Source organism: Oryx dammah, unplaced genomic scaffold (genome assembly GCF_014754425.2).
Source record: "Oryx dammah isolate SB20612 unplaced genomic scaffold, SCBI_Odam_1.1 HiC_scaffold_1, whole genome shotgun sequence".
In the NCBI taxonomy this organism is placed as follows: Eukaryota; Metazoa; Chordata; class Mammalia; order Artiodactyla; family Bovidae; genus Oryx; species Oryx dammah.
In genome coordinates, this window is record NW_024070185.1 from 74,095,874 (window position 1) to 74,119,920 (window position 24,047).

General features: G+C 41.4%; 1 protein-coding gene across 1 annotated transcript in view; it reads right to left on the minus strand.

Moving 5' to 3' along the window:
* LOC120866330 (DDB1- and CUL4-associated factor 12) overlaps positions 1–24,047 on the minus strand; it is a 35,879-nt gene continuing 11,832 nt past the window's right edge. Inside the window, exons 3-9 of the mRNA XM_040243997.1 lie at positions 14,893–15,099; positions 13,795–13,855; positions 6,917–7,110; positions 5,914–5,979; positions 4,511–4,673; positions 2,593–2,771; positions 1–2,085 (exon numbers count right to left, since the gene is read on the minus strand). Coding sequence (XP_040099931.1) covers positions 1,927–2,085; positions 2,593–2,771; positions 4,511–4,673; positions 5,914–5,979; positions 6,917–7,110; positions 13,795–13,855; positions 14,893–15,099 — 1,029 coding nt within the window. The 3' untranslated portion in view covers positions 1–1,926. The remainder of the gene's footprint in view (positions 2,086–2,592; positions 2,772–4,510; positions 4,674–5,913; positions 5,980–6,916; positions 7,111–13,794; positions 13,856–14,892; positions 15,100–24,047) is intronic.

Here is a 24,047-nt window from a genome sequence, read left to right on the forward strand (position 1 = left end):
TATTTATTTATTTTTACTTGGCAAAAAGTCAAGTGCTACATTTTGAAAAACAAAACCTCAAACAATCAACTGCATTACCCATCACAGAAGAGGGTCTGGCAACAGTACAAAACATTCTAAAATTATTTTTTTATACAAGTAGGTTTAAAATGAGTTCTGTGAGAACTAAGAAATCTACAGCTTGTAGTTTAATAATAGAAAAAAATTAAGACAATTAAAAGATCTGTAGCATCCAGCATTTTGCTTAATTCCCTGTTTATAGCACCTATATCTCTAGGTTAGAAGATGAGAATTCTAGAACCTATGGTGTATGCCTTGCAACACTATACAGGGTGGACTTGCTGTCTCCCCTCCCCATCAGCCCCCATCACCAAAGAGAAGATACTCTTTTTTTTTTCCAATCTCCTTAGTTACACCCAGAGCAGGGGGGACAACTGGGAAAGAGACTTGGACAATAGAGTGCAGGAATATGACTTCTTTCCCCAGAATGGGCTGCTACCAGAGTATGTGCCTAGAGTGGTGGAGGAATGTGGGGGTGAGAACAACTCTTATCTGTAATATGATGCATAAAAAAGCAAGGAGTAACTGGTCAGTCAGTTGCCTGCAAGTTCAAAAACCTCAGACTAAACAGTTCAAGGGCGGAACAAATCACTGATCACATTGCTGCTTCTACATGCACAACGCTGTTGGCTGCAGGCCACCCCATTGCCATCCCAGGACTGAGCCAACAGAGTGGCTCCACTGTCTTCAGAAAACACACATTCCACACATGAGGCACTCACTACACACAGATAAATCCCCTGCTCATCCCCACCCTCCTGAACTGAACCCATTTTAGAAAACACAAGCAAAACCCACTGGGGAGATTAGAAGAAAGGCAAAGAAGTTTCTCCTCAAAGCCAAAGGGACCAAAGTGTGTGAATTTTAGCAGACCTGAGGTCTCCCATTCTAGGTCCCTGAGAAACCATATCAGGTCTTGTCTGAAAGGAGGGGGAGGGAGGTTGGGATGGAAATTCTTTTTACCAAGTCCCACCAGACCTTCTGCAACTGCCAGAGCCACATTTTGAACTAAGACTCTGATGTTTTGGAGGTAGTGGCCATGGATTTGACCAGATGGGAAGCTGAAGCGGAAGTGACACATACACAGAAATGTCCTCCCCCAGGGGACACACAGAAGGGGAGAGGCAGGTGGGAGATGGATTACTTTGGAGTCCTGGCATCAGAGTCCCAGGAAGCTTTCAATCGAACTCAAAGGGTTTCCTACTGGTGATTTGTTTTCCTTTCTATTTTTACTTCCTATAATCAGTGTTGTTAGACTTTACAAAACAAGATAAAGACCAGTCCCAAAGCTGGACTCTGTGAATAAAGTTGTTTCTTTTATAAATATTTTAATTACAGTAATCCTCACTCCAGGTAACTTCAATGACACACAGAACTTGCAGGCACACAAGTTCTCTCTCACACACACACACCACACATACAACACACACACAGCCCCCAAACTTTCACAGAAAGTCTAGGACAGCAACTATATAATTATAAAGGAGCCCTACCCCTCAAGAGTGAAGTAAGGGTGAGAATGACTACGTCAATCTAAGGAACCCAGAGAGGGGAGAGTGTGTGTCACTTAAAGAAAAAATACAAACAGGAATTAACAATGTCTAGTTGAGAAGCCAGAAAGAAAAAAAGATAGTAAAGTTAAATTCTGTTTACCAAAAAAAGAAAAAACGAAACAAAAATACAAAAAATCCTTTAGATTTCTGTACAGAGGTTCTTCCTATCAAGTGCTTAAAGCATAGGCAAACTCTGGTGTTCCCACTAAAATATGAGGGCCTCACACAATTGGAAAAAAATCAAAAGAAGTAATGGAAACTGAAGATGGAAGTTAGTGTAAATCTCTGCATTTTGGGAGAGAGTTGGTTGTCATTAACTCCAGAGCCCAGCATAGTTTCCATGGAGCCCTGAGGGGAGGGGACCTCCTGCCACAAAGAGTTTCGTTCCAGACGAGTCGTAGCAGTGGGTGTAAACAGCATTGGGGAAGAAATCAATGTCCGAAAAGTAATTCCTCCAGGTTTCATCATGATTCTATGGGGGAAAAAAAAGAGACTCTATTAGCACTTGCCTGGGGGGCAGAAAAGGCGAAAGAAGGGACAAGGATGCTTTCTGGGCCCCTTGAAAGGAGAAGGTCCTGTTATGTATCAATGGATCCCAGGAGACTGGTGCTCATGGACTTGGGGGCCCATTTTTCCAAATGACATTAGGGAGGAGCCAAGTAGGATGAAGAAATGCTATGCAAGCCTAAGGTCTTCTCAGGACTGCTGGAACCAATGCTTTAATAATTCACTGGCAGTGTCAGGGGGAGGCTCCTTCTCCTTCTGACTGTTATCACCTGCAGGTTATCCTGGGTCAACTGGTGTGTCTTCTGGGCCTCAGTTTTCCCATGGATGTGCAGACACAAAAACAAAAATCACGGGACAGTGTCTTTACCTGCCTCTTACTAGTGAAAAACTATGATGTGTTAGTAGGGGTGGGAACGTAAACACAACTTTTCCATCACTGGCCAGTAACCATGTGAGGCCTGGGCTTACTCACCAGCCAGCCTTTGCCAGTTGTTAGTTTCAGGTTCTCTCCTGCGAGTTTGGGCTTGGACCCGTAACAAGCTGAGAGCTTCTCTTCCAGGAACCTCTGAGCTCGGATGTCATAGAACAGCAGGGAGCCCTGCCCTGTGCCCACAGTGATGATATGCTCATAGAAGCTCACTGACCGGATTCCTGAGAGAGAGAAAAGTAAAAAGGGCGATCGGATCTGCGAGCCCGAATTTCTCTGGCATTGAGTTCACATGCCACCCCAACATACCACAGCACCTTTCCTAAGGCAGACCTAGCTCATGCACAAGCCAAAGCACCGTGATGCCATACTGGCCATCCGCACATTAACAGGACCCTTCCCATAGCCTCAGAGAAGTGCTTGATGATGTCTGAGACGCTTGTGGCTTAGGACCGCAAGTCTGCCCTGAACCTTCCTGCCTCCCCTTGGCTCACTCTGAGCTCTTCTCCATTATATGTTTCTAACCCACACTGAAACTGAGGGTAATGTGCATATTTATAAATCATTACATTAACAAAGACTTTCTTGTATTTGACCTAAAACCACTACCATGGCACGGCAAGAGGTCTTTATCTGGTATTAAGTGTGTTAGGAGAGTGGCAAATCGCCTAGAACTCAAGACTCAAAGGTGCACAGTCTCTCACTTGTGAATTTAAGACAAGTCACCTAATCCCTTTGGGTCACAGGGAAAACACATTTGCTGCATCTGTGGATTAAATAAGAGCATGCGATGCAAAGAGGTTTCACTAGTATTTGTGAAATCAATATCTTCTTATTAGGTTTGAATGCTACTCCTGTAACAGTAACCAAAATCTCTTCACTGCAGACATCATTCCTGCTAAGGCAATTTACTCTTTCCCTTACTTACACACAGTTATGCTCTCAGTTCTGAAATGTAAGTATTTCAAAGATAACTAAAAACAAGCCCCAAAGGCTGTATCTGCAACATCTGCATGAAAATAACTACTACTTGAAAGAGAGAAGGGAAGCTAAAGTGTAACCCATGCAGTGCCTTTTAACTGCAACCATGCTTTTGCAAGAGAAGGGGGACAAAGGAGAGAGAAGGAGAAAACACACTTTGTTAAATTGGATCCTCTAGATTCTGGTCCCTGGGCTGTTCCCCCACCAACCAGTGTGATGCTGGGCAAGTTATTTAACCGATCTGGGTCCTAGTCTCCTCCTCTATAAAATGGGGGTGTAAACTGCCTCCCACAGCGTTCTTGGTAAGATGAAATGAGATGGCTGACTGAAGTATTCTAAAATCTTTAAGTACAGTACAAGCATGCCTTTTTATTCCTCAATAAAGAATGAGGGTGCCCTCAGAGAGAATATGCTATTAAAGATTGGTGGTGGTGGTGATGGTGGGGTTTTGAAGTCTAGTTCATCCAGTGGTCAGAACTAAATATCTTCATCTTTACTGACATACAATCGATATACAAGGCACTGGAAATGTTCAAAGTACACAATGTGAATTTTAACATATGTATATATCCACGACACCATCACCACAACCAAAATAATCATTATCACCCCCAAAAGTTTCCTCATAGCCCTCTGCAAAATGCCCCTCAGTCGACTGCATCATCCCTTAGCATAAAATGAATTTTCTAGTTCAGGCAGAGTTCCAACAAAAAAACTAACACAGGAAAGAGAGTAGGGTGATGTGAGGGAGTACAGAAACCACCAATATCCTGATGGTTGGTTTCCATCAAAGGCTTCTGTGACCACACATTTGTCTAAAGTGTTTGAAGCTTGGCTGCCATGCAGGCATTCCAGCTCCCCTCTGTGTTACCAAACACCTTCATAAAGATCTCTGTACTTGTCTGGACACCAATATAGAAACAGAAGGTGAAAAACCAACGGCAATGCAGCTGTAAGCCTGAGGGGCACACAGGGCTCTTACCACTGCCACGCTCCCTGGAGCAGACAGACTTGACGTTGTACGATGGCTGCCGCGGATCCAAGAAAGAGACGTGAGCTTGGGAGCCCACTGCATAGACTGACCATTCATTACCATAGGCCAGGCACACATTTTCACGGCAATACGGCAGTTTGGTGGAGAGGAGCTGAAAACAGAGAGGGGAGAAAGGTAACCACGGTAATACTAGAGAGTATACAGAAGGGCGCTGTTCTTTGCTGCCCACCTCTGTGGGCTTTCCTCATACACAAGACATGCAAAGTCAGAGATCAAAAGACATGTACTGCTCCATCCCAAGGCATGTTAGAGAAATAAAGGGTGGTGATAATAAACAAGATCTAGGTACTGAAGAGGACTGGTTAGAGGAAAAGGTCAAGCTGGAACTAAATAATGAGAAGCAGAGAGAAAGGCCAAAAACCACAGGCTGTTTCCAGGGATAACTCCAGGGCACTAAAGCCAAGGGCCCATCTGTTTTCTCTCCCAGGAAGAGCCCAACCTTCTCACTGATCTTCAGGTAGGAGACCTTGTTTCTGGCTACCTACAGCCTAAATCCCCCACTGTGTGGTAGCTTCCACTACAGAAAGCACACTCGTGGCTCTGCTCAACCCAGGCAGCCCAATCAGCGCTGACCCTGGATCCTTATCATTTAGCCAATCTTCAGAGTCCACTGAAGTTGAGGCACCCAGCAAGGGTGGTGGAGCCCAAAGGCTCCTGCGACATGAAGGAATCAGTAATTCCTGGAGCTCTGCTTCCTCTTGGAAGAGATTCCATTAAAGAAGGAATAAGTCTCAAAGGCCTCTGGGACAAGAACGGAGCAAAGGATTCACAGGTACATTTAGCTTTAGGCAAAAGCTGCTTGCAAATATTGTAAATTCATACCTTGCATTAGAGAAAGAAACTGCAACCTACTCCAGTGTTCTTGTCTGGAGAATTCCATGGACAGAGAAGCCTGGCAGGCTACAGCCCATGGGGTTGCAAAGAGTTGGGACACGACTAAGCAACCAACACACGTACCTTACATGATTATTTTGGAGATGACTTCTTTTAATTGATTTTTGTCAACAACTCCTAACATTTAGGTTTGCCTGCCCTTACAATGTTGCAAATAGTGCACAATCCATAAGCAAACACTGAAATGCATTGTGGAATGGAGGACTGCGAGTTAAAGGAGTCTCTCAGCAGGCCCTTGCAATGTGAACAATGTGAAAGCATCACCCCACTGACTTCTTTAAAAGATTTCTGAGAGAGGCAGGCTAGACTCAGAAGTTCATGTACCACGTGATCACATGTCCAGGCACTTCAAGAATCCATGTTTTAGATAAGAATGAAAAATTCAGAGAAGATTACAGTATTTTAAAGGTGAAACTACTAAGTCATGTTCATCATACCTTAGATAGGGTATTTTCAGTCTTCCAGAGATGAAAGTAGCCATCCAGCGATACTGCTCCCAATTCCTGCAAAAGCAATGAAAAACAGGTCATACACACAGCAACTAACATACAACAGTAAGCAGGAGAATACCTGCAGGATGGGGTCCTCCATTCCTCACTTGGATCCCATGATGGTGCCAGGGATTATCAGCCCCTCACCTCACCCTATGAAATGCAGCTGGACAACACAGTAAAGCAAGGCTGCTTCTTGAGAGAAGCCAAGAAGCTAGTCCAGGCTCCAAAAAAACCAGTAGCATACAATCATACACATGACATCCTATTTGATAGTTAGAACAGAGCACACACATGAAAGCCAGTTTTGTAAGTCTCAGTGTGAGAGCTTCTGTAAGTAGAGGGTCTAAGGTAGGAGATAAGTCTACCCCTAACCCCTAAACATGGATGAGAGATGGGAGGCTAAGGGAACTAGCCCTCAAATTGTGGTCTGACTCAAATTTTGGGAAAAGCCTTTCTTCTCTCATGGGTCTGGGTCTTCAAACCAGCAGTCTACTTAATAGTTCAGTTTCAGATCTGACTCAGATGATTAGACTTGATGGAAGTATTGAGAAGAGGCTGTGAAGAATGAAAAGAAACTGAATACAAGAGAGAAGAAAGTGAGTGCACATAGGAAAATCATACCCAAAACAGAGCACCTGCAAGGTCACGTGCAGATGAGAGACAGATCAGAATGGCTCTGGGGAAACTCTGAGAGGTTAACAGACATGAACCATGCAAAGAATACTCACTGCACAGGGTAGGTTTCGTAATTTTAGTTATAATCTTTCTCAGAGAGAGACTGTTACTGAGCATCCCTCAGTCTTCAAGAGATGCCGCTTGGGCTCAGAACCGAGTTATGCAGTAAGCTCTGACTCGGGAAAAGAGAAGGGAGGTGCATCTTCCAAGACATAAGCCAAGAAACTGAAGCAAGGGGAATAGGCTTCAGGGACCTCTGGCAAGCTCATACCTTGTTCTTGTTGTTGAAGGCCAGAGCCCGGACCTTGCAGTTGTCAGGGTTTGTGTCCTCCTTGGGGATGTCCTTTAAGGCCTTGTGAGTGATGTGAGAATACACAGGGACTTGCGACACATTGTGCCTTGCATCACTTTTGGTCAACACATCATCTGTCACCTCCCAGAGTCCCATAGAACCATCACGCGAGCCTGCCGGGCAAGGAAACCATGGGTATCAGACATACCAACTCGCCACGAGAGAGTCCCACAGAAGCCAGAAGGACTTTCTTAGCCTAGTCCTCTGGGCACCATGTTCACATGTGCAGAAGTCTGGCCAGTGGCCCAAACCAAAACGGACAGCAGTATGCATTTTAACAGCTACACTGAAAGGATGATTCAACTGAAGTGTAGGAGTTGATATCTAATCATATATATGTATGTTTTTTTGACCATGCCTGTCCCACAACCTGTGGGATCTTAGTTCCCCAACCAGGGATCGAATCTGCACCCCCTGAAATGGAAGCGCAGAGTCTTAACCACTGTACTGCCAGGGAAGTGGTTACATCAAAATGTAACCTTTAAGTGTAATGTGGTTGGTGAGACTTTTCAAAAGAGAACATAATACATTTGACAAAGCTCAGTAATGTTCCAAGCCAAATGCTCAGGTTACTGGGGCATGAATGCACAGGTGATTTCTACTAGGCAACAGGATCTGGCAACTTCCACTCTAGATCAGTGGTGCTTAACATTTTCTGAGTCATAGCACCTCTTTTTCAGACTTAGGAATGTTAAAGACTTCTTTCTCTGGAAAAATACACCAAAGATCTACATTGCACACTCAACTTCAGGGAGGTTCCTAGGCCCCTTAAAAGGACCACAATTCCTGAATTAAGAATGATTGTTCTACATAAGATGAATGCTTAAACATAAATTGTTTTCCTTAGGAAACAATAATGAAGCACTCAAAACAGGTCTATTGGATAGATATTAAAGAGTATCAAGAACCATTAAAAAAATTCTCAAATTCCTTTCAGTATCAATATTTGCCAACATTCCTTTCAGACCAGAAGCTGCCCCTCCCACACTTTAAATCTCCTGAATACTTCACAGTAAAAACTGTCTAACATGGGAGGAATATCACTCAATTTGCTTGCACTGTAAGGTCTGTGGACAGGTTCAAAACAGAGGGTTCAATATGTGTGAAATCTAGAAAAGGACACCAAGAGAAGGGCATATCTAGAACACTACGTAAGAGTTATAATGCAAGTTAAAAAAATAAAACACCCCAAGCTTTATTATGAAAAATGTCAAGCATGTTGAAATGTTGAAAGAATTTTACAATGAATTATATACTTACATCTAGAGTCTACCATCAATGTTTTTCTTATACTTGGTATATCATACATCTATCTATCCCTCTAAATGATCCTATTTTAACCTAGTAATGGTCCCATTTTAACAACTGGAATATATACTGAAAAAAGACTAGCAAGATGTATTTTAAAATGTTAACAGTGGCTATCTCTAGGCAGAGATTGTGTGGGTAATGCTTTCCTTTTTTATTTGAATTTTTAAAATTCTTATAACAAACATATGTTACTTTTGCAGTAAGGAAAAATTTATTTAAAGAACTAATCTGGCAGCAACATGAAGATTAGATTAGAGGAGATAAGACTAGAATCAGAGAGAAAATACAGAAGGACATTGGGATAATTCAAAAGACAGATGACAAGCACCCAGAGAGGACAGAAAATAAATTGATGGGTATAACAGATATTTTAGAAAATCATATCAACAGGGCTTGGTAATCTACGGAGACTGAACAGTCTTAGTTCCCTGGCTGTGTGCCTAGGTAGAAGGTAGGAGCATTTACCAATATGTCAATGGTAGGGAGAGGTGTGGTCCTGGGAGGGAGAGGATGAGTCTGAATACCCTGAATCTGAGGGGAATGTTCATCATCAAGGGGTTGATGGTCATCAAATGTAAACATTAACACTGGTTAACAAGTATTGAGCATTTTCACTATGGCAGCCACTAAACACTAAATCATTTGATCTTCCCAATGACCCTTTAAAGTATGTATAATCATTATCCATGTTTAAACCCAAGTCTTAAAAAGGCTTAAATAACTTGTCCTCTATGCTAATAAGCGGTAGGACCAGGATTCAAATTCAGGTCTTTATTATCAAAGCCAACATTCTTTTTTTTAATGCAGCAAAACCTATTTTAATGTTAATGGTACATCAAACATTCTTTTTTGGTAAATAATACAACCTTGTTTATACCCAATTAAGTAAGACATCTACATTGACTTAAAACTATCTGAACTTTCTTACTGATGTGACCTCTCAGAGTACGAAATTCCTGATTTGGATGTAAATGAAGCATAACTGAAAATTCAACAGCTTTTTTTTTTTTTTTACTGTACTGTGCAGAGTATGGGATCTTAGGATGCCAACCAAGGATCAAACCCAGGCCCTCTGCAGCTAAAACGTGGAGTCTCAACCACTGAACCACCAGGGAAGTTCCTCCCCAAGAATCTCCCCCCTGCTCTCCTGCACAGCTGAATGTTGGAGCTATTAATATTTGCAATTGAGCTGCTTACTGCAAAATTTTGAGGCCGTTTCTCAATCTTTATATATATCACTCCTCCAAATTAGGCTTCTTATAGTCTCTGCATGTATTATAGTTTTAAAATGTATACTGTGATTTTACTCTTTAGCTTCCAAAACTGTATGTGGTGGTGTGTATCCTGCACACAGCTTGTCACAGGACATCTCCATCATTAGGGTAGGGAGATGTACCAACTTAGATTTCCTCAATTTAGATAGCAAAATTATATATTAGGAACATTGATGGGTTTTGTTGTGTATGTAGAGTTTTTATTTATTCTACAGTTTAAAAGGAAGGTATGTTCTATATTATCATAATTAAAGTTTCAATAGATGACGAGAATAGCGCATTTAGATTTTAATCTTTCTTTTTTTTTTGGCCACTCCATGAAGCATATGGGCTCTTCCCCAATTAAGGATTAAACCACTGCCCCCTGCATTGGAAGTCTTAACCACTAAACCACCAAGGAAGTCCCTAGATTTTAATTTTTTACTATTAATATTGACTTACAATATTCTATTTGTTTCAGGTGTACAGCAGTGATTCAATATTTTTATAGATTATACTCCATTTAAGGTCATTATAAAATAATAGCCATATTTCTTTGTGCTGTACAATATATCCCTGTTGCTTATTTTATACACAGTAGTTTGTACTTAATTCCATACTTCTATCTTGCCCCCCACCCAGCCACTAGTTTATTCTCTTTTTCTGTGAAACTGTTTGTTTTTATACATTCATTTTATTTTCGGATTTCACATTCCAGTGATGAGTTTTTGTCTTTCTCTGACTTATTTCACTAAGCATAATACCGTTCAGGTCCGTCCATGTTGTTGAAAATGGTAGAATTTCATTCTTTTTTAATAGCTAATAGTCCATTGTGTATATATACCACATCTTCTGTTTTTTTAATTTTTACTTTACATTGGAATATAGTTGATTAACAGTATTGTGTTACTTTCAAGTGTACAGCAAAGTGATTCAGTTATATATTATATATATATATCTATTCTTTTTCAAATTATTTTCCCATTTAGGTTATTACAATATATTGAACAGAGTTCCTTGTGCTATATAATAGGTCCTTGTCGTTACCTGTTTTAGCTTTTCAGATGTGCCACGTGGCTTATGGGATTTTAGTTCCCTACCCAGGAACTGAACTTGGGCCCTTGGCAGTGAAACGCAGAGTCATAACCACTGGACTGCCAGGGAATTCCACAGCTACCTATTTTATTAAATTTTATTTTGGCTGCTTTGGGTCTCGGTTGTGGCACATGGGATTTTCACTGCCTCATGTGGCACTGTTCGTCGTGGTGCAGGGATTTTCCAGTTGTGGGGCTCCGGAGCACATGGGCTTAGCTGCTCCTTGGCCTGTGGGATCTTAGTTCCCCAACCAGGGATTGAACCTGTATCCCCTGCATTGGCAGGCGCATTCTTACCCACTGCACCACCAGGGACGTCCCCTGACCAATTTTTAACTGGGCTGTTTATTTTTTTATAGAGTTGTATGAGCTGTTTATATGTTTTAGATATTAATCCTTATTGGTCATATCATTTGCAAACATTTTCTCCCATTCCATAGGCTGTCTTTTTTTTGCTGTTTCCTTTGCCTCAGGAGATCAAATAGGACATTGTTATGATTTATATTAAAGAGAGTTCTGCCTATGTTTTCTAGGAGTTTCATGGTTTCCAGTCTTACATTTAGGTCTTTAATCTATTTTGAGTTTAGTTTAGTATATTGGTGTGAGAAAATGTTCTATCAATAATTTCATTCTTTTACATATAGCTGTCCATTTCCCCCAGCACTTCTCATTAAAAAGACTGTTTTTTTTCCATTGCATATGCTTTGCCACAGATTTACTGACCAGTTTTACTTCTTTGTTCTGTCCCATTGATCTGAGTGTCTTTCTGTGCCAGTACCATGCTGTTTCAATGACCACAGCTTTGTAGTTTAGTCTGAAGTCAGGGGGCATGCTATCTCTAGCTTTGTTCTTTTTTTATCTCAAGATTGCTCTGGCAGGAGTGCCCTGGTGGTGCAGTGGATGAGAATCCACCTGCATTGATCCCTGGTCCAGGAAGATTTCACATGTCGTGGAGCAACTACACCCATGTGCTACAACTACCACGCCTGTCCTCCAGAGCCCAAGAGCCACAACTACTGAGCCCAAGTGCCTAGAGCCCACGCTCCACAACAAGAAAAGCCACCACAATGGGACGCCTGCACACTGCAACAAAGAGTAGGCCCCACTCTCTGCAACTAGAAAAAGCCTGTGTACAGCAACAAAGACCCAAAGCAGCCAAAGGCCAGCAAGCAAGCAAACAAAATTTTTAAAAAAACTGCTCTAGCAATTTGGGCTCTTTTGTGGTTCCATATAAATTTTAGGACTGCTCTAGTTTGATGAAAAATGTCATGGGTATTTTGCTAAGGATTGCATTAAATCTGTAGATTGCTTAGGGAAATACAGATATTTTAACAGCATTAATTCCTCTAATCCAAGACCATAGGATATCTTTCCTTTCCTTTATAACATCTTCAATTTCCTTCATAAATGTTGTACAGTTTTCAGAGTCTAGTTCTCTCAGAATCAATATTCTTTCTTCTTTTTAAATTGAAATATAACTGATTTATAACACTATATTAATTTCAGGTAGATAACAAAATGACTCAGTATTTTTGAAGATTATATTCCATTATAGGTTATTATAAGATACTGAGCATAATACCCTGTGCTATACACTATATCCTTGCTGCTTTTTTATTTTATATACAGTAGTTTATATCAGTTAATCCCATACCCTTAACCTGTCCCGACTCCCTCCCTCTCTGTTTTGGTAACCTTAAGTTTGTATTCTATATTTGTGAGTCTGTTCCTGTTTCAGAGCCAGTATTCTTAAAACCTGCTTACTGTTCACAAAATGTAGTCTTAGAAGCTATCAGTCTGAAAACAGAACGTTCCCAGGGTATATTAAAAAAGAGAAGGAAAGCTCTCCAAAAAAGCGATGTCCTGGCTCCCAAACACCCCATTTAGTTCAGGTTACTGTCATACACATAGTCCCTATAGAGGGAACGTGATTCAGACTTTGCCCTCCAGGAGATCTCAATTCTTGGGGAGACAAATGACAGGGAATCCAAAAGCTTCCGAACCACTACTGAAAAATTTTGAACTGTGACTATGCTTGTCCATTAGACTTCTCTTCCTTCCTTGCTGTTTTCTATTGCCTTGCAAAAAATCCAAAGAAAGAAACATTTATGTCCCCTTAGCTTTGTTCGTAGCAGTTTTAAACATGGGCTTTGAACTGAGAGCTGGCTTCAGATCCTGACTCCATCCCTCACTGTCTCTGTAGCCTCTGGCAAATTATAACTTCTCAGAATCTAAATCTTCTTGTGAAATGAGGCTAACAATGCAAACCTTCTAGGATTGTTATGATGGTTCTAAGAAATAACATATGAAGTACTTAATTTAGCAACTCTTGTGATTTTTAAAAATTTGGGAATCTGGAATGGGCGATTATATTTTTACATATATATGCAGGCATGCTCCATCCCTCAGTCATGTCTGACTCTCTGCAACCCCATGGACCATAGCTCCTGAGACTCTTCTATCTATGGAATTATCCAGGCAAGGATACCGGAGTGGTTGCAATTTCCTCCTCCAGGGGATCTTCCTGACCCTCATCTCTTGTGTCTCCTGCATTGGCAGGTGGATTCTTTACTGCTGTGCCACCTGAGAAGCCAGGTACCCAGAAAAGCTGGCTGGCACTCTGAGCCTACGTTCTAGGCTGCTGTGGGTATTCAGAAAGCATTTGAGTATCTCTTCACTCATTTCCATGTATTTTTCCTGACTGTTCTACCACTGGGAGGGGAATTCCCCCAATCCTGTACAGCTTTATTAGCATTATAGAGTTGTACAGAAAATGATAATTGCTCCTAATATTTTCCAGAGCACAACTTTTCCAAAAGCACTTTCCCAACTATTGTCTCAGCGAATCGCAACAAAATGTTGAAGCTAAGGGGCCATCACACAGGCTCTTTTAAAAAAGGCAGAGTATGAGTAATAAGTGTGCCAGTACTTCCAGTACTTTCCAGATTAGGAATATACAAGGGACATGACTTATCCAAGGTCACATGCTAAGTCAGAGAAAGAGACAATACGAGGTTTTCTGGCCCCTGGCTGATGGTCGGTTATTGGGCTATTTCCAGTCCCGCTACTATCTCTTTTGTAACTTCTAGCCTCCCTCCCACCCTGCCACACCAGAATTCCTTGCAAAAGGGCAATTTACCAGACACGGCCATAGTGTCACTGATCCACGCGATGGAAAAGATCCAGTCCTTGTGTCCGTCCTTCAAGAGGAGGGCGCGATGGGTGCGGGAGGCGGGGGGGGAGGGGAAGAAACGAGTGAAATGAGGATAACAATGCACGCCCCTGAAAAGCTTAAAAGGCTGAATAAAAGTATCTCTAAAAATTACAATTCCCATCTTTGGTGATCACAACCCAAATGGCATGATCCTACAATCTTTAACTGTCTTGAGAAGCTCAAGGCTGGAATGAAACTGGCTTGCCTACGGGCTGTAAACATGGCCGGTGGACACACTGCTCCAGCACTCTATCTCTCGATGTCTTACCTGTGGCTCCTACACACCATTACCCACCTCTCATCCCTCCAACTTCATCCTGGGACTCTCCCCTTTGCTTCCTGGGACAACAGCTAGAACCGACCTCTATGTTCTTCCATCTTCTGAACTCTCTGCCTCAGACATCAGCATGGCTTGTACCCACATTTCCTTTAAGCCTCCCTGCTCAGTGTTATTCTTATCAAAGAGGCCTTCCCAGACAATAGCATCCTCCACCACACTCTCTCCCTTTAGCCTGCCTTTACTCTTCTCCATGGCACTCACCGCTCTGACTTACTGCTGGTACATTTCTGTTGGTTTATATGCCTCCCTTCACTTGAGCACAGGCTTCAAGAGGATGGGGGGGCTTTGTCTCTTTTATTCACTGCTACATCCCCAGAGTCTAAAACAATGCCTGGCCACAGAAGGGTCAAAAAATAGTTGCTGAATGAATAATTTAACAAACTTTTCTGACCATGGGCAGTAGGAGATGTGTAAACACTGTGGACTCAAACACCAAGCCACTGGTGCTGGCATCTGAGGTGTGCTGTGCGCGCGCACCTTTATCAACCATACCTTCTGCCAACATCTGAAGCTCTCTGTGGGGAGCGCAGTACCCACTCTGAAATCTCCACACCCACATCTCACCATGACAACTCCTCACCCCCACCCCAGCCCCCGAGTCAGCAGTAAGCAAACTATTCCTTCCTGAAGGGCTTACGGGAGGAAGGTCCATGTTACCTGCTGGGCTCTGTCTAAAAACTTACATCTCCCACACACACAGGATCTAGCGTAGGCAGCCGGTAGATGGCAAGACTATTAGGGTTGTCTCCTCCAGTGGCTAACAGAGTTCTAGAGGGATTCAGCTCGATGGCATGGATACCACAGCCCTGCTGAGTCACACATCCAGGCTCCCGGTCCTTCAGAATGGGAATCTTGGTGATCTGGCTTGTCTGGACATCCACTACAAACAGCTACAAGAGAAAAGAGATAAAGAAGGTGAAGTTTCTCTTCAGTGTGGCTGACCTTGGGTATAAATATCCATTCATTCACTCAGTTATCCATCAAACATTTAATTAATGTCTACTAACTGCAAAGTCAGGGCTACACTAGTCAAATGGAACATGTAAATAAGAAAACATAACAGAGATAGGTGTAGTATGTTATATAAACACAGAAAAGGAAGAAGTAAATTCTGCCTGATAGTCAAAGATGGCTTCAAAGAAGACTCGTATTAGACTTTGGACCTAATAAACCTGATGAAAGGTTTTCTACCAGTGCAACCGTATTATGTATCACTAATTCTTACCAACACATGTGTAGAAAATTATACACAAAACACATCACAACCACTATCAGACATAAGTATAAACCATACCAGGTTTGCTAGAGTGACCTGAGATGTGAGAGAAAAAGATATTCACATCTCAACTACTCATCTGTCCTGGGCCTCCATGTCTCTGCTTATGCTGCTCCTCCTGCCTGAAATGCCCTTATCCACCTCTGTAACAAACCAACCCTCTTTCGTTCTCCAAAATTCAACTCAGAGAAATGATTGATAGAAAAGATCAGTCTTAGAGAAAGGGCATTCCCAATGGAGTCTATTATTAAACTCTTTATGTGTCAATGATTCATTCCTTTATTTGCTCACCGAGTCAGCACCAATTCAATGCCAAGAACTGTTCTAGGTGTGAGAAACCTAACTACTAGGAATGATCTCTGTCCTCATATACCTTATAGTCTAGGAAGTTCATTTAAAATTCTATCAGCAAATCTCAGTGTGAAGCCAAAACATGTCAAATCTTTGTATAAACAACCTACTGCTTGCATAGGAAGATCTATGAGAGGAGGAAGTAGGTAATTCTTAAATTTAAAATAGAAAAAGAAAAGGAAGAGTAGCTAGAATAAAAGTGTCAAGCAGAGACTGGTTGGGGGGTGGTGCGGATTTTAAAAAGAAAGGAAGAGTGAGGGGAACCACTCACAAACCTGTAAACCCTGACAGCTATTTAAGGCCAAGCCCCACCTAACTGGCACCATCACCAATGTGTCTGACAGGCATTTTCAAATTTTCAAACTCAATGTGTCTATTTTTTTTTTTTTTAATTTTTACTTTACAATTCTGTATTGGTTTTGGCATAGATTGGCATGAATCTATGTGTCTAAAACAAATTATCTTCTTCCCCTAACTGTTCATTTCATCTGATACCACCACAATCTGTCTGCTCACACAAGCCTGGGATTCACCCTAGACTCCTAACTTCCTCTAAATATTCTTACAGTTGGCTCCTTCTTCTTCATACTCTCTTCTCTGCACGACTTGCCTTCAGGCAAGGCCATCAACAAAACTATACTCCATACTATAATCATTCATCTTCCTAAAGAATGGAAATCCTCCCATGTCCATTAAAAAATATCTAATAGTTCCCCTTCCCTTAACTTTGACTTCCCTGGTGGCTTAGACGGTAAAGCATCTGCCTACAATGCAAGAGACCTGGGTTCAATCCCTGGGTCGGGAAGATCCCCTGGAGAAGGAAATGATAACCTACTCTTGCCTGGAAAATCCCATGGACAGAAGAGCCTTGTAGGCTTCAGTTCATGGGGTCACAAACAGACGGACACAACTGAGTGACTTTACTTTCACTTTCCCCTAAATTCAAGCCCTTCAGCATGGCATCAAGATTCTCCTCAACGTGGCCCCTATCTATCTCTCCAGCTTCACATCCTTCCATGGACGTTATACTATAGAAAGAGCTGCTTATAAATTATTATAGTAGTAAATAGTAAATGTCGCTCAGTCGTGTCCGACTCTTCGTGACCCCATGGACTGAAGCCTGCCCGGCTCCTCCGTCCATGGGATTTTCCAGGCAAGAATACTGGAGTGGGTTGCCATTTCCTTCTCCAGGAGATCTTCCGAACCCAAGAATCAAACCTAGGTCTCCCGCATTGTAGGCAGACGCTTTTACCGTCTTAGCCACCGGGGAAGTCTTATAAATTATTACTTACACAAAAGTCTTCAATGATATATAGTGATTTTATTTCATGGTTAGGCTGTTCCAATGCCAGAAATGCTTTTGCCTACTCTTCTCTTTACCTGGCCATTATGTCCTTACGTTTCATGATTCAGTTCAGACATGTCCTCTCCTAATAGTTCTTAATGTCCAGGCTGATTAAGTTCCTCTCTTGCAGGCTTCCAAGATAGCCCTCTACTCACAATACTCAGATCTTATCACAGTTTTAAAATATTCACTTGTCTCTCTTCTCCATTAAGCTAATAATGCCCTCTCAATTCCAAGAGCAGGGGCTTTATCTTATCTGGTTCTGTTCTCCTGCCCCAACAACACAGAGCTATACAGTAAGCACTTAAAGAATAACCACCTTACCGGGGCCTGCCCAAAGATGTTAGGGGACCCCTATGTCCCTGCACTCAGAGTGGGGCCCTGGAGCTGAGTTCATCTGATATAAGCCCAGATGTCCAGATCACAGCATTGTCCTGGGGTGGCCTCCTGGCTTAGGGAGAACCAGTCCAGAGCCTAGATTAGACTAGGTCATTCAAATTCTCTCAGCAGTATGGAACTGGCTGGTGGCGCTAAACCAAACTGGGTGGCCATTTTCTACCAAAGCCATTCCCAGAGAAAAGGAAACAGTAAATTTATGAAGCCACCCCTGGGTCCTAGTGGCTTTCCAATTCCCAGCTGTTTCCTTCTGAGATCCAGGAATATTTTCTGCTCTTGGGGTTTGCGAGCTAGCCCTTCCAAGAAATATGATTGCATTTCTTACTCTTTTACAGCCTGCCAGATTTCTCTGTCCATGAATTCTCCAAGCAAGGATTCTCGAGTGGATAGCTATTCCCTTCTTCAGGGGATCTTCCTGACCCAGGGGTTGAATCTGGGTCTCCTGCGTTGCAGGCAGATTCTTTACCATCTGAGCCATCAGGGAAGCCCTAACCTAACCAACACAGCCCCTCAAATGTTAAATACAGCAAAATTTACTGCCCACTTACGCCTTTGTGTTGTATGGGACAACGTACCCGTAATATGTCAGCTTCTAGACCAGTGATTCTCAAACTGCTTATCACAATAACCTGGGGAAGTTTCTTTTTTAAAAAAACTACAAAACAAAAATAATTCCCATAGCCTACCATAAAACTCTTTCAACTAGAAAGTTCTGAATTTTGGGCCAGTAAAACTGAATTTTTGTCAAGAATCTCCAGGTGAATTTACTGACTGCTCAGGTTTAAAAACCACTGATCTAGAACTGTGCTAGTCAAAGGAACTTCGGAAGCTTGCTGGAAACCAAGAATCTCAGGCCTCACTCTAGACCTACTAAATCAGAATCTGGAGTTTCTCAAGATCTCCAAGTACATAGAAGTATCTGAGAAGCACTGGCGTAGAGACAATCTGCTCTGCACACTAAGGACAATGTATTTGATAAGAAACAACCCTATATCTTAAACAAGTCTCCATTTCTGCCTCCCAGAAAAGGAAAAGAGAAAAGGCTTTATTTATTTGCATCCAAGAGAGTCTTATGTCCAACCTCTCCAGTTTTGGACTTGGGAGAGGTCTAGGTTTAAGAATGCTTATTTAGCAGCTATGTGAACTTGATCAGTCATTTAACCTTTCTGAATCTTGCTTATCTAGAAAACTTAAATAATATTATTTATCTAATATGGCTGCTAAGAGATTTAATAAAATGTTAAGTATTTAGTACAGGGCTCAGGACAGAACAGGTGTCTTACAAGTACTGGTTCAGAGATAGTCTATTCTAATGTTTTGTTTCATTTCGCAGGTTATAAGACAGAATAGATGAACAAAATTTCATACAAGGGAGATACAAATGGCTGGCTCTGTAGAGGAAACCAAGAGTTTTCCCACAACCTCACCCTCACCAAGGAATGACAAAGCAGCATGTTAAGGAGGAAGCCCCCTTGCTTTTTCACAGGAAGTTTAAGAAATGTGGATGGGGAGACACTATGTGGCTGTATGACAAGGGGCCAAGGCTTCATATAGCTCCTGTAATATTTCCCAGAATGGGACTGCTCCCCACTCACCTACTGGGATACCTGCCAGCAACCAACAGCATGGCAGGGTAAGCTTGAGGCTTAATGGCTCCCTGCAGCTTATAAGTTAGGGCAGAGTGAAAAAAAGAAAGCAAAGGCCTTACAATCAGGAAGATTCTAAGACCAGCGAGGACACCTTTGCCTGCATGTATCTGCCTACAGACATATGTAACTGTGCCTATACAGAAAGCCAGAATGGCTTAATAAAATGGGGAGAGGGGAGATTCACAAAGTCTCTAAAACTCAGAGTGTGTTAGGCGGAAGCTAGTGGAGAAAGGAAAGTAAATCCACACAGGAAGCACAGATATCAAGATGAACTGTACTGAGTCAGATAATTAAAGGCCAGAGGGCAGCTTAAATCTGGGAAAGGGAAGAGGACTGAAACCTAGCAGAGGAATACACTCTCTATCCCCAACAGAGACATGGAGAGGCACAGGAGAGAGCCAAGACCAAGAAACACAGCAAAACAATGGTCAGCCAACACGCATCAAAAATTAAAAATGTATAAATGCTGCAATTACGCTAAGGAAATAATGACAAGTGAATAGCTTTAATTACAATGAATTCCATTTACTTATTTATTAATTTTTTTTTCTTTTTTTTTTTTACTGCATTGTGGCATGTGGGATCTTAATTCACCAATCAGGGATCAAACTCATGCCCCCTGCAATGGAAGCATGGCGTCTTAACCACTGGACCATCAAGGAAGTCCCAAGTTACAGTGACTTTTAAACTAGTGAAACACCACAGGCGATTGGATTATGATACAGCCTTTAAGAATGAGAGAGTGGCGGAGACTTACTAACACGGAAAGTTTCTCATGCTACGTTATTAAATGAATACCCTTTTAAAGACCTAAGTCCTAGAATGTTAATTTTTTCCCTCAATAAACACATATGACATGCATTATTTTAAAAGAAAAGGAGGACTTCTTTTCTGGTGGTTAACAATCCACCAGCCAATACAAGGTATGCGGGTCTGATCCCTGGGTCCAGGAAGATCCCACAGGCCCCGGAGCAATTAAGCCCGAGCACAATGGTAAAGCCTATGCTCTAGAGCCTAGGAGCCAGCCCACATGCTACAACTACTGAAGTTACTGCACCGCAACAAAGAGCAGCCCTGGCTCTCCAAAACTAGAGAAAGCCTGCAGGCAGCAAGGAAGATTCAGCAGAGCCAAAAAATACATAAATAATTTTAATTAAGTTTTGAAAAAAATAATTTAAAAAGATTGAAGGATAAGCAAAAGAATTGACCAACTAGCCTCATTTTACACAAATCTTCATTTCTTGCCATGAATAATGAAAAATAAATTCTATAATATTGAAGGATACTAATACTTAGTGTATAGATTATTCAGAAGAAAACAAGATACTCTCAGCTTTTTGTTCCCTAGAGCATCTTAAGGCGTAAGCTATTTTACTCAGAATTAACAGGAAGCCTTATCTCTAAACTGCAAACTACTAAAGAGCAGATTGTCATTATACACTAACTAATTATCTGGTATATTGCGAGATCATAAGCTTTTAATAATAACAGTATTAAAACAATAATATAATCTTTTCCCCTCATTCTTATTTCCTGAGCATTATAGCACAAAGACTTAATAATAATATGGTTATGTACTGCCCACTGAAAGGTAAGACCCCTCTCCAGGTGTTATTTGGAGCTCAAGACACTTGTGTGACTAAGAGGGGAAACTCTTTTGCCATATATCCTGCTGCTACTGCTAATCGCTTCAGTCGTGTCTGACTCTGTGCGACCCCATAGACGGCAGCCCACCAGGCTCTGCTGTCCCTGGGATTCTCCAGGCAAGAACACTGGAGTGGGTTGCCATTTCCTTCTCCAATGCCATATATCCTACACCACCTTATTTCCAAGTTCCTTCTTTACACCCTTTCCCCAGAGAGGAGAGAGGAGATATATTACATAACTGCTCCATCTTTGTCAGCAAACAAGACAAGCAATGAATGAAACTGGGCAAGGCCACTTTCTCCACTGCTTTAGGATAAGAAAATACAAGATTCACCTAGCTGAAGGTAACAATTTTTTTTTTTAATTACAGAGTTTACTGACAATACTTTATCTACAATACTGGAAATTTAAAAATGCAGGGAAATATTGTTCAGAATAGTATCTCTTGTCAAGTCTGTTCTCTGTTTTTCATTTGTCAAGTGCCTATTCAGTTATTAACCACATGCGTGTATAATGTGCATAGCTATAATCAGGAGAGAGAATTCTGTACCTTTTAACGTATCAAAAGCTCTGCATGTTATTACAGTCTTCACAATCATGTCAATGGCTCCATAATATCACACAGATTTGATTTACCATAAATTACTTAAGTATTCTATCATTAGCATTTTGATTAAAAATAGCTTCCAAAAAAAAAAAAAATAGCTTCCAATAATTATTCTGTTATGATTAGGTCAAAGGGCATAATATTTTAGGCTTTTCATTCAACAAATAATATATCCTAGGTCTTTGAAACATATGTTAAATTACTTTCAAAAAAGGGTTTTAGTGGCATTATAAATGTATTATCTATTCCGTTGTATTCTTATCAGAATTAGGTAACACTTTAATTTGTATACAGAAAATATCTCTTATCTGAATCCTTTTCATGATGAAATTAAATATAATTTCTTAATTATATTTTCTCATATAAATAATATCTACATGAGTAATTTTTAAATGCTTAAGCTATTTGGGATAAGACTAACATACAAAAAACAGGTCATTCACAGGGTAGAAAAATGCCAGCTTCTTATCTTTGGTGTACATGAATCTGGCCAGAAATACACCTAAAGAGTAGAACCATCAAACTACTGCTACCACATCCTCCTCCACCACTGCCATTAATCACATCAACAATTTACTAAGCATATATTCTAGGCACTTCGCTAACCGACCTCTTATTTAATTTTCTTCATGACTCTGGTAGGCAGATACTACTTGTTCCATTTATTTTAAAGGTGAAAGAAAGGTTTAGGAGAAGATATTTGTTCAAGGGTACAAAGCTAATAAGAAATGGAGCCCAGGACTTCCCTGGTGGTCCAGTGGCTAAGTATCCATGCTCCCAATTCAGGGGGTCCAAGTTTGATCCCTGGTCAGAGAACTAGATTCCACATCCTGCAACTAAAATCCCAAAAGGAAGATCAAAGATCCTGACTGCCGTAGCCAAGACCTGGTGCAGCCAAATAAATAAGAAATGGAGCCTAGATTCAACTCATGAATCTCTGAATCCAAATATACAATACAGAATGACTGAACCTTATTCATAGTGAAGTGAAAGTGAAAGTGAAGGCACTCAGTCGTGTCCGACTCTTTGCGACCCCGTGGACTGTAGCCCATCAGGTTCCTCCGTCCATGGGATTCTCCAGGCAAGAATACTGGAGTGGGTTGCCATTTCCTTCTCTAGGGGAATCTTCCCAACCCAGGGATCGAACCCAGGTCTCCTGCATTGTGGGCAGACACTTTAACCTCTGAGCCACCAGGGAAGCCCCTGACTGAAGTTTACTCTAACTCTTCCAGTAGAGAGACTAAGAAATTGGAACTAATGACCTAAGTTAAGATTTGACCTAAAAAAACAACAGGCAGGGACTTCCCTTGGTGGTGCAGTAGTTAAGACTTTGCACTTTCAATGCAGTAGGGTGCAGGTTCAATCCTTGGTCAAGCTTCATGGTGAGGTCAAAATATAAAAATAAAAAAGAATTTCTTGCTTTGTCTGTTGAGACCAGTAACAGGCATATAAAGAAAATAATTATTTATCAAGGGCTTCCTCAAAGTGATTACATCTAACTGGTTGCTGAACAGATTTTTTTTTTGGCTGCGCTGGGTCTTTGTTGCTGCAAGTGGGGTTTGTCTAGTTGCAGCAAGTGGTGGCTGCTCTTCATTGCAGTGCATGGACTTCTCATTGCTGAGGCTTCTCTTTATTGTGGCTCTCAGGCTCAGCAGTTTTGGTGCATGGGCTTAGCTGCCCCGTGGCATGTGGGGTCTTTCTAGACCAGGGATAGAACCCATGTCCTCTGCACTGGCAGATGGATTCTCAACCACTGGACCAGGCAAGTCCTACTAAACAGATATTAACCAAGATGCCTACAAGAAAATTCTTCCAGATCCATTAAACATGATGTCTCATCTGTGCCCTGAGTGTGGTTTAAAAAATACAAGGAAGATTCAAACAAGTGGTCCAGATTTAAAAAGATGACAAATATATATATATATATTACTGCTATATAGCATCAAGTCTAAGCCAGTGATTCATATAAACACTGCCTATAAGTTTGTTTAAAATTCCAATTTCTAGGTTTCAATGAAGGAAAAATCCTGAATTAGTCAGCACCAGCAAACTTGCATTTTAAACACATACCTGAAGTGACTATGATACAGATAACAAAGGCCTACGCGATCAGAAAGAAATCAAATACACATCAATTTAGAAGAATATGGACTTGCAAAGGAAGACTGAAGGAAAAGTCCAAGGAAAACAGGAACCAAATGAAGTAACTAGACTGTCTTATTAACTTTCCTCAGGAAGTTAGCAAACCTTCACTCTCAGTAACCTGGGTTTTCCCATCTTCCAAGCCTCCAGGACTGCCAGAACAGGCCATAAATTCACTAAGGCCATGCTGCGAAGCATGTGACTCAATTCTCCAGATGAGAAAGGTGATTAACAGGATTATTCATTATTAAAGACTACACATGAGTCTAGGAAAAAGGAAAAATGTTATCCAAAGGAGATTCAGTTAGTCTCGTCAACCAAACCCCCCAGTGACTTGAACTACTGTCTCTTGTTTCTGCCCAGCATCAGCCAAATGAGTCTATCTAGGGTCCCTCCACACTCTGTGTGTGTTCCGGACTCTGCTA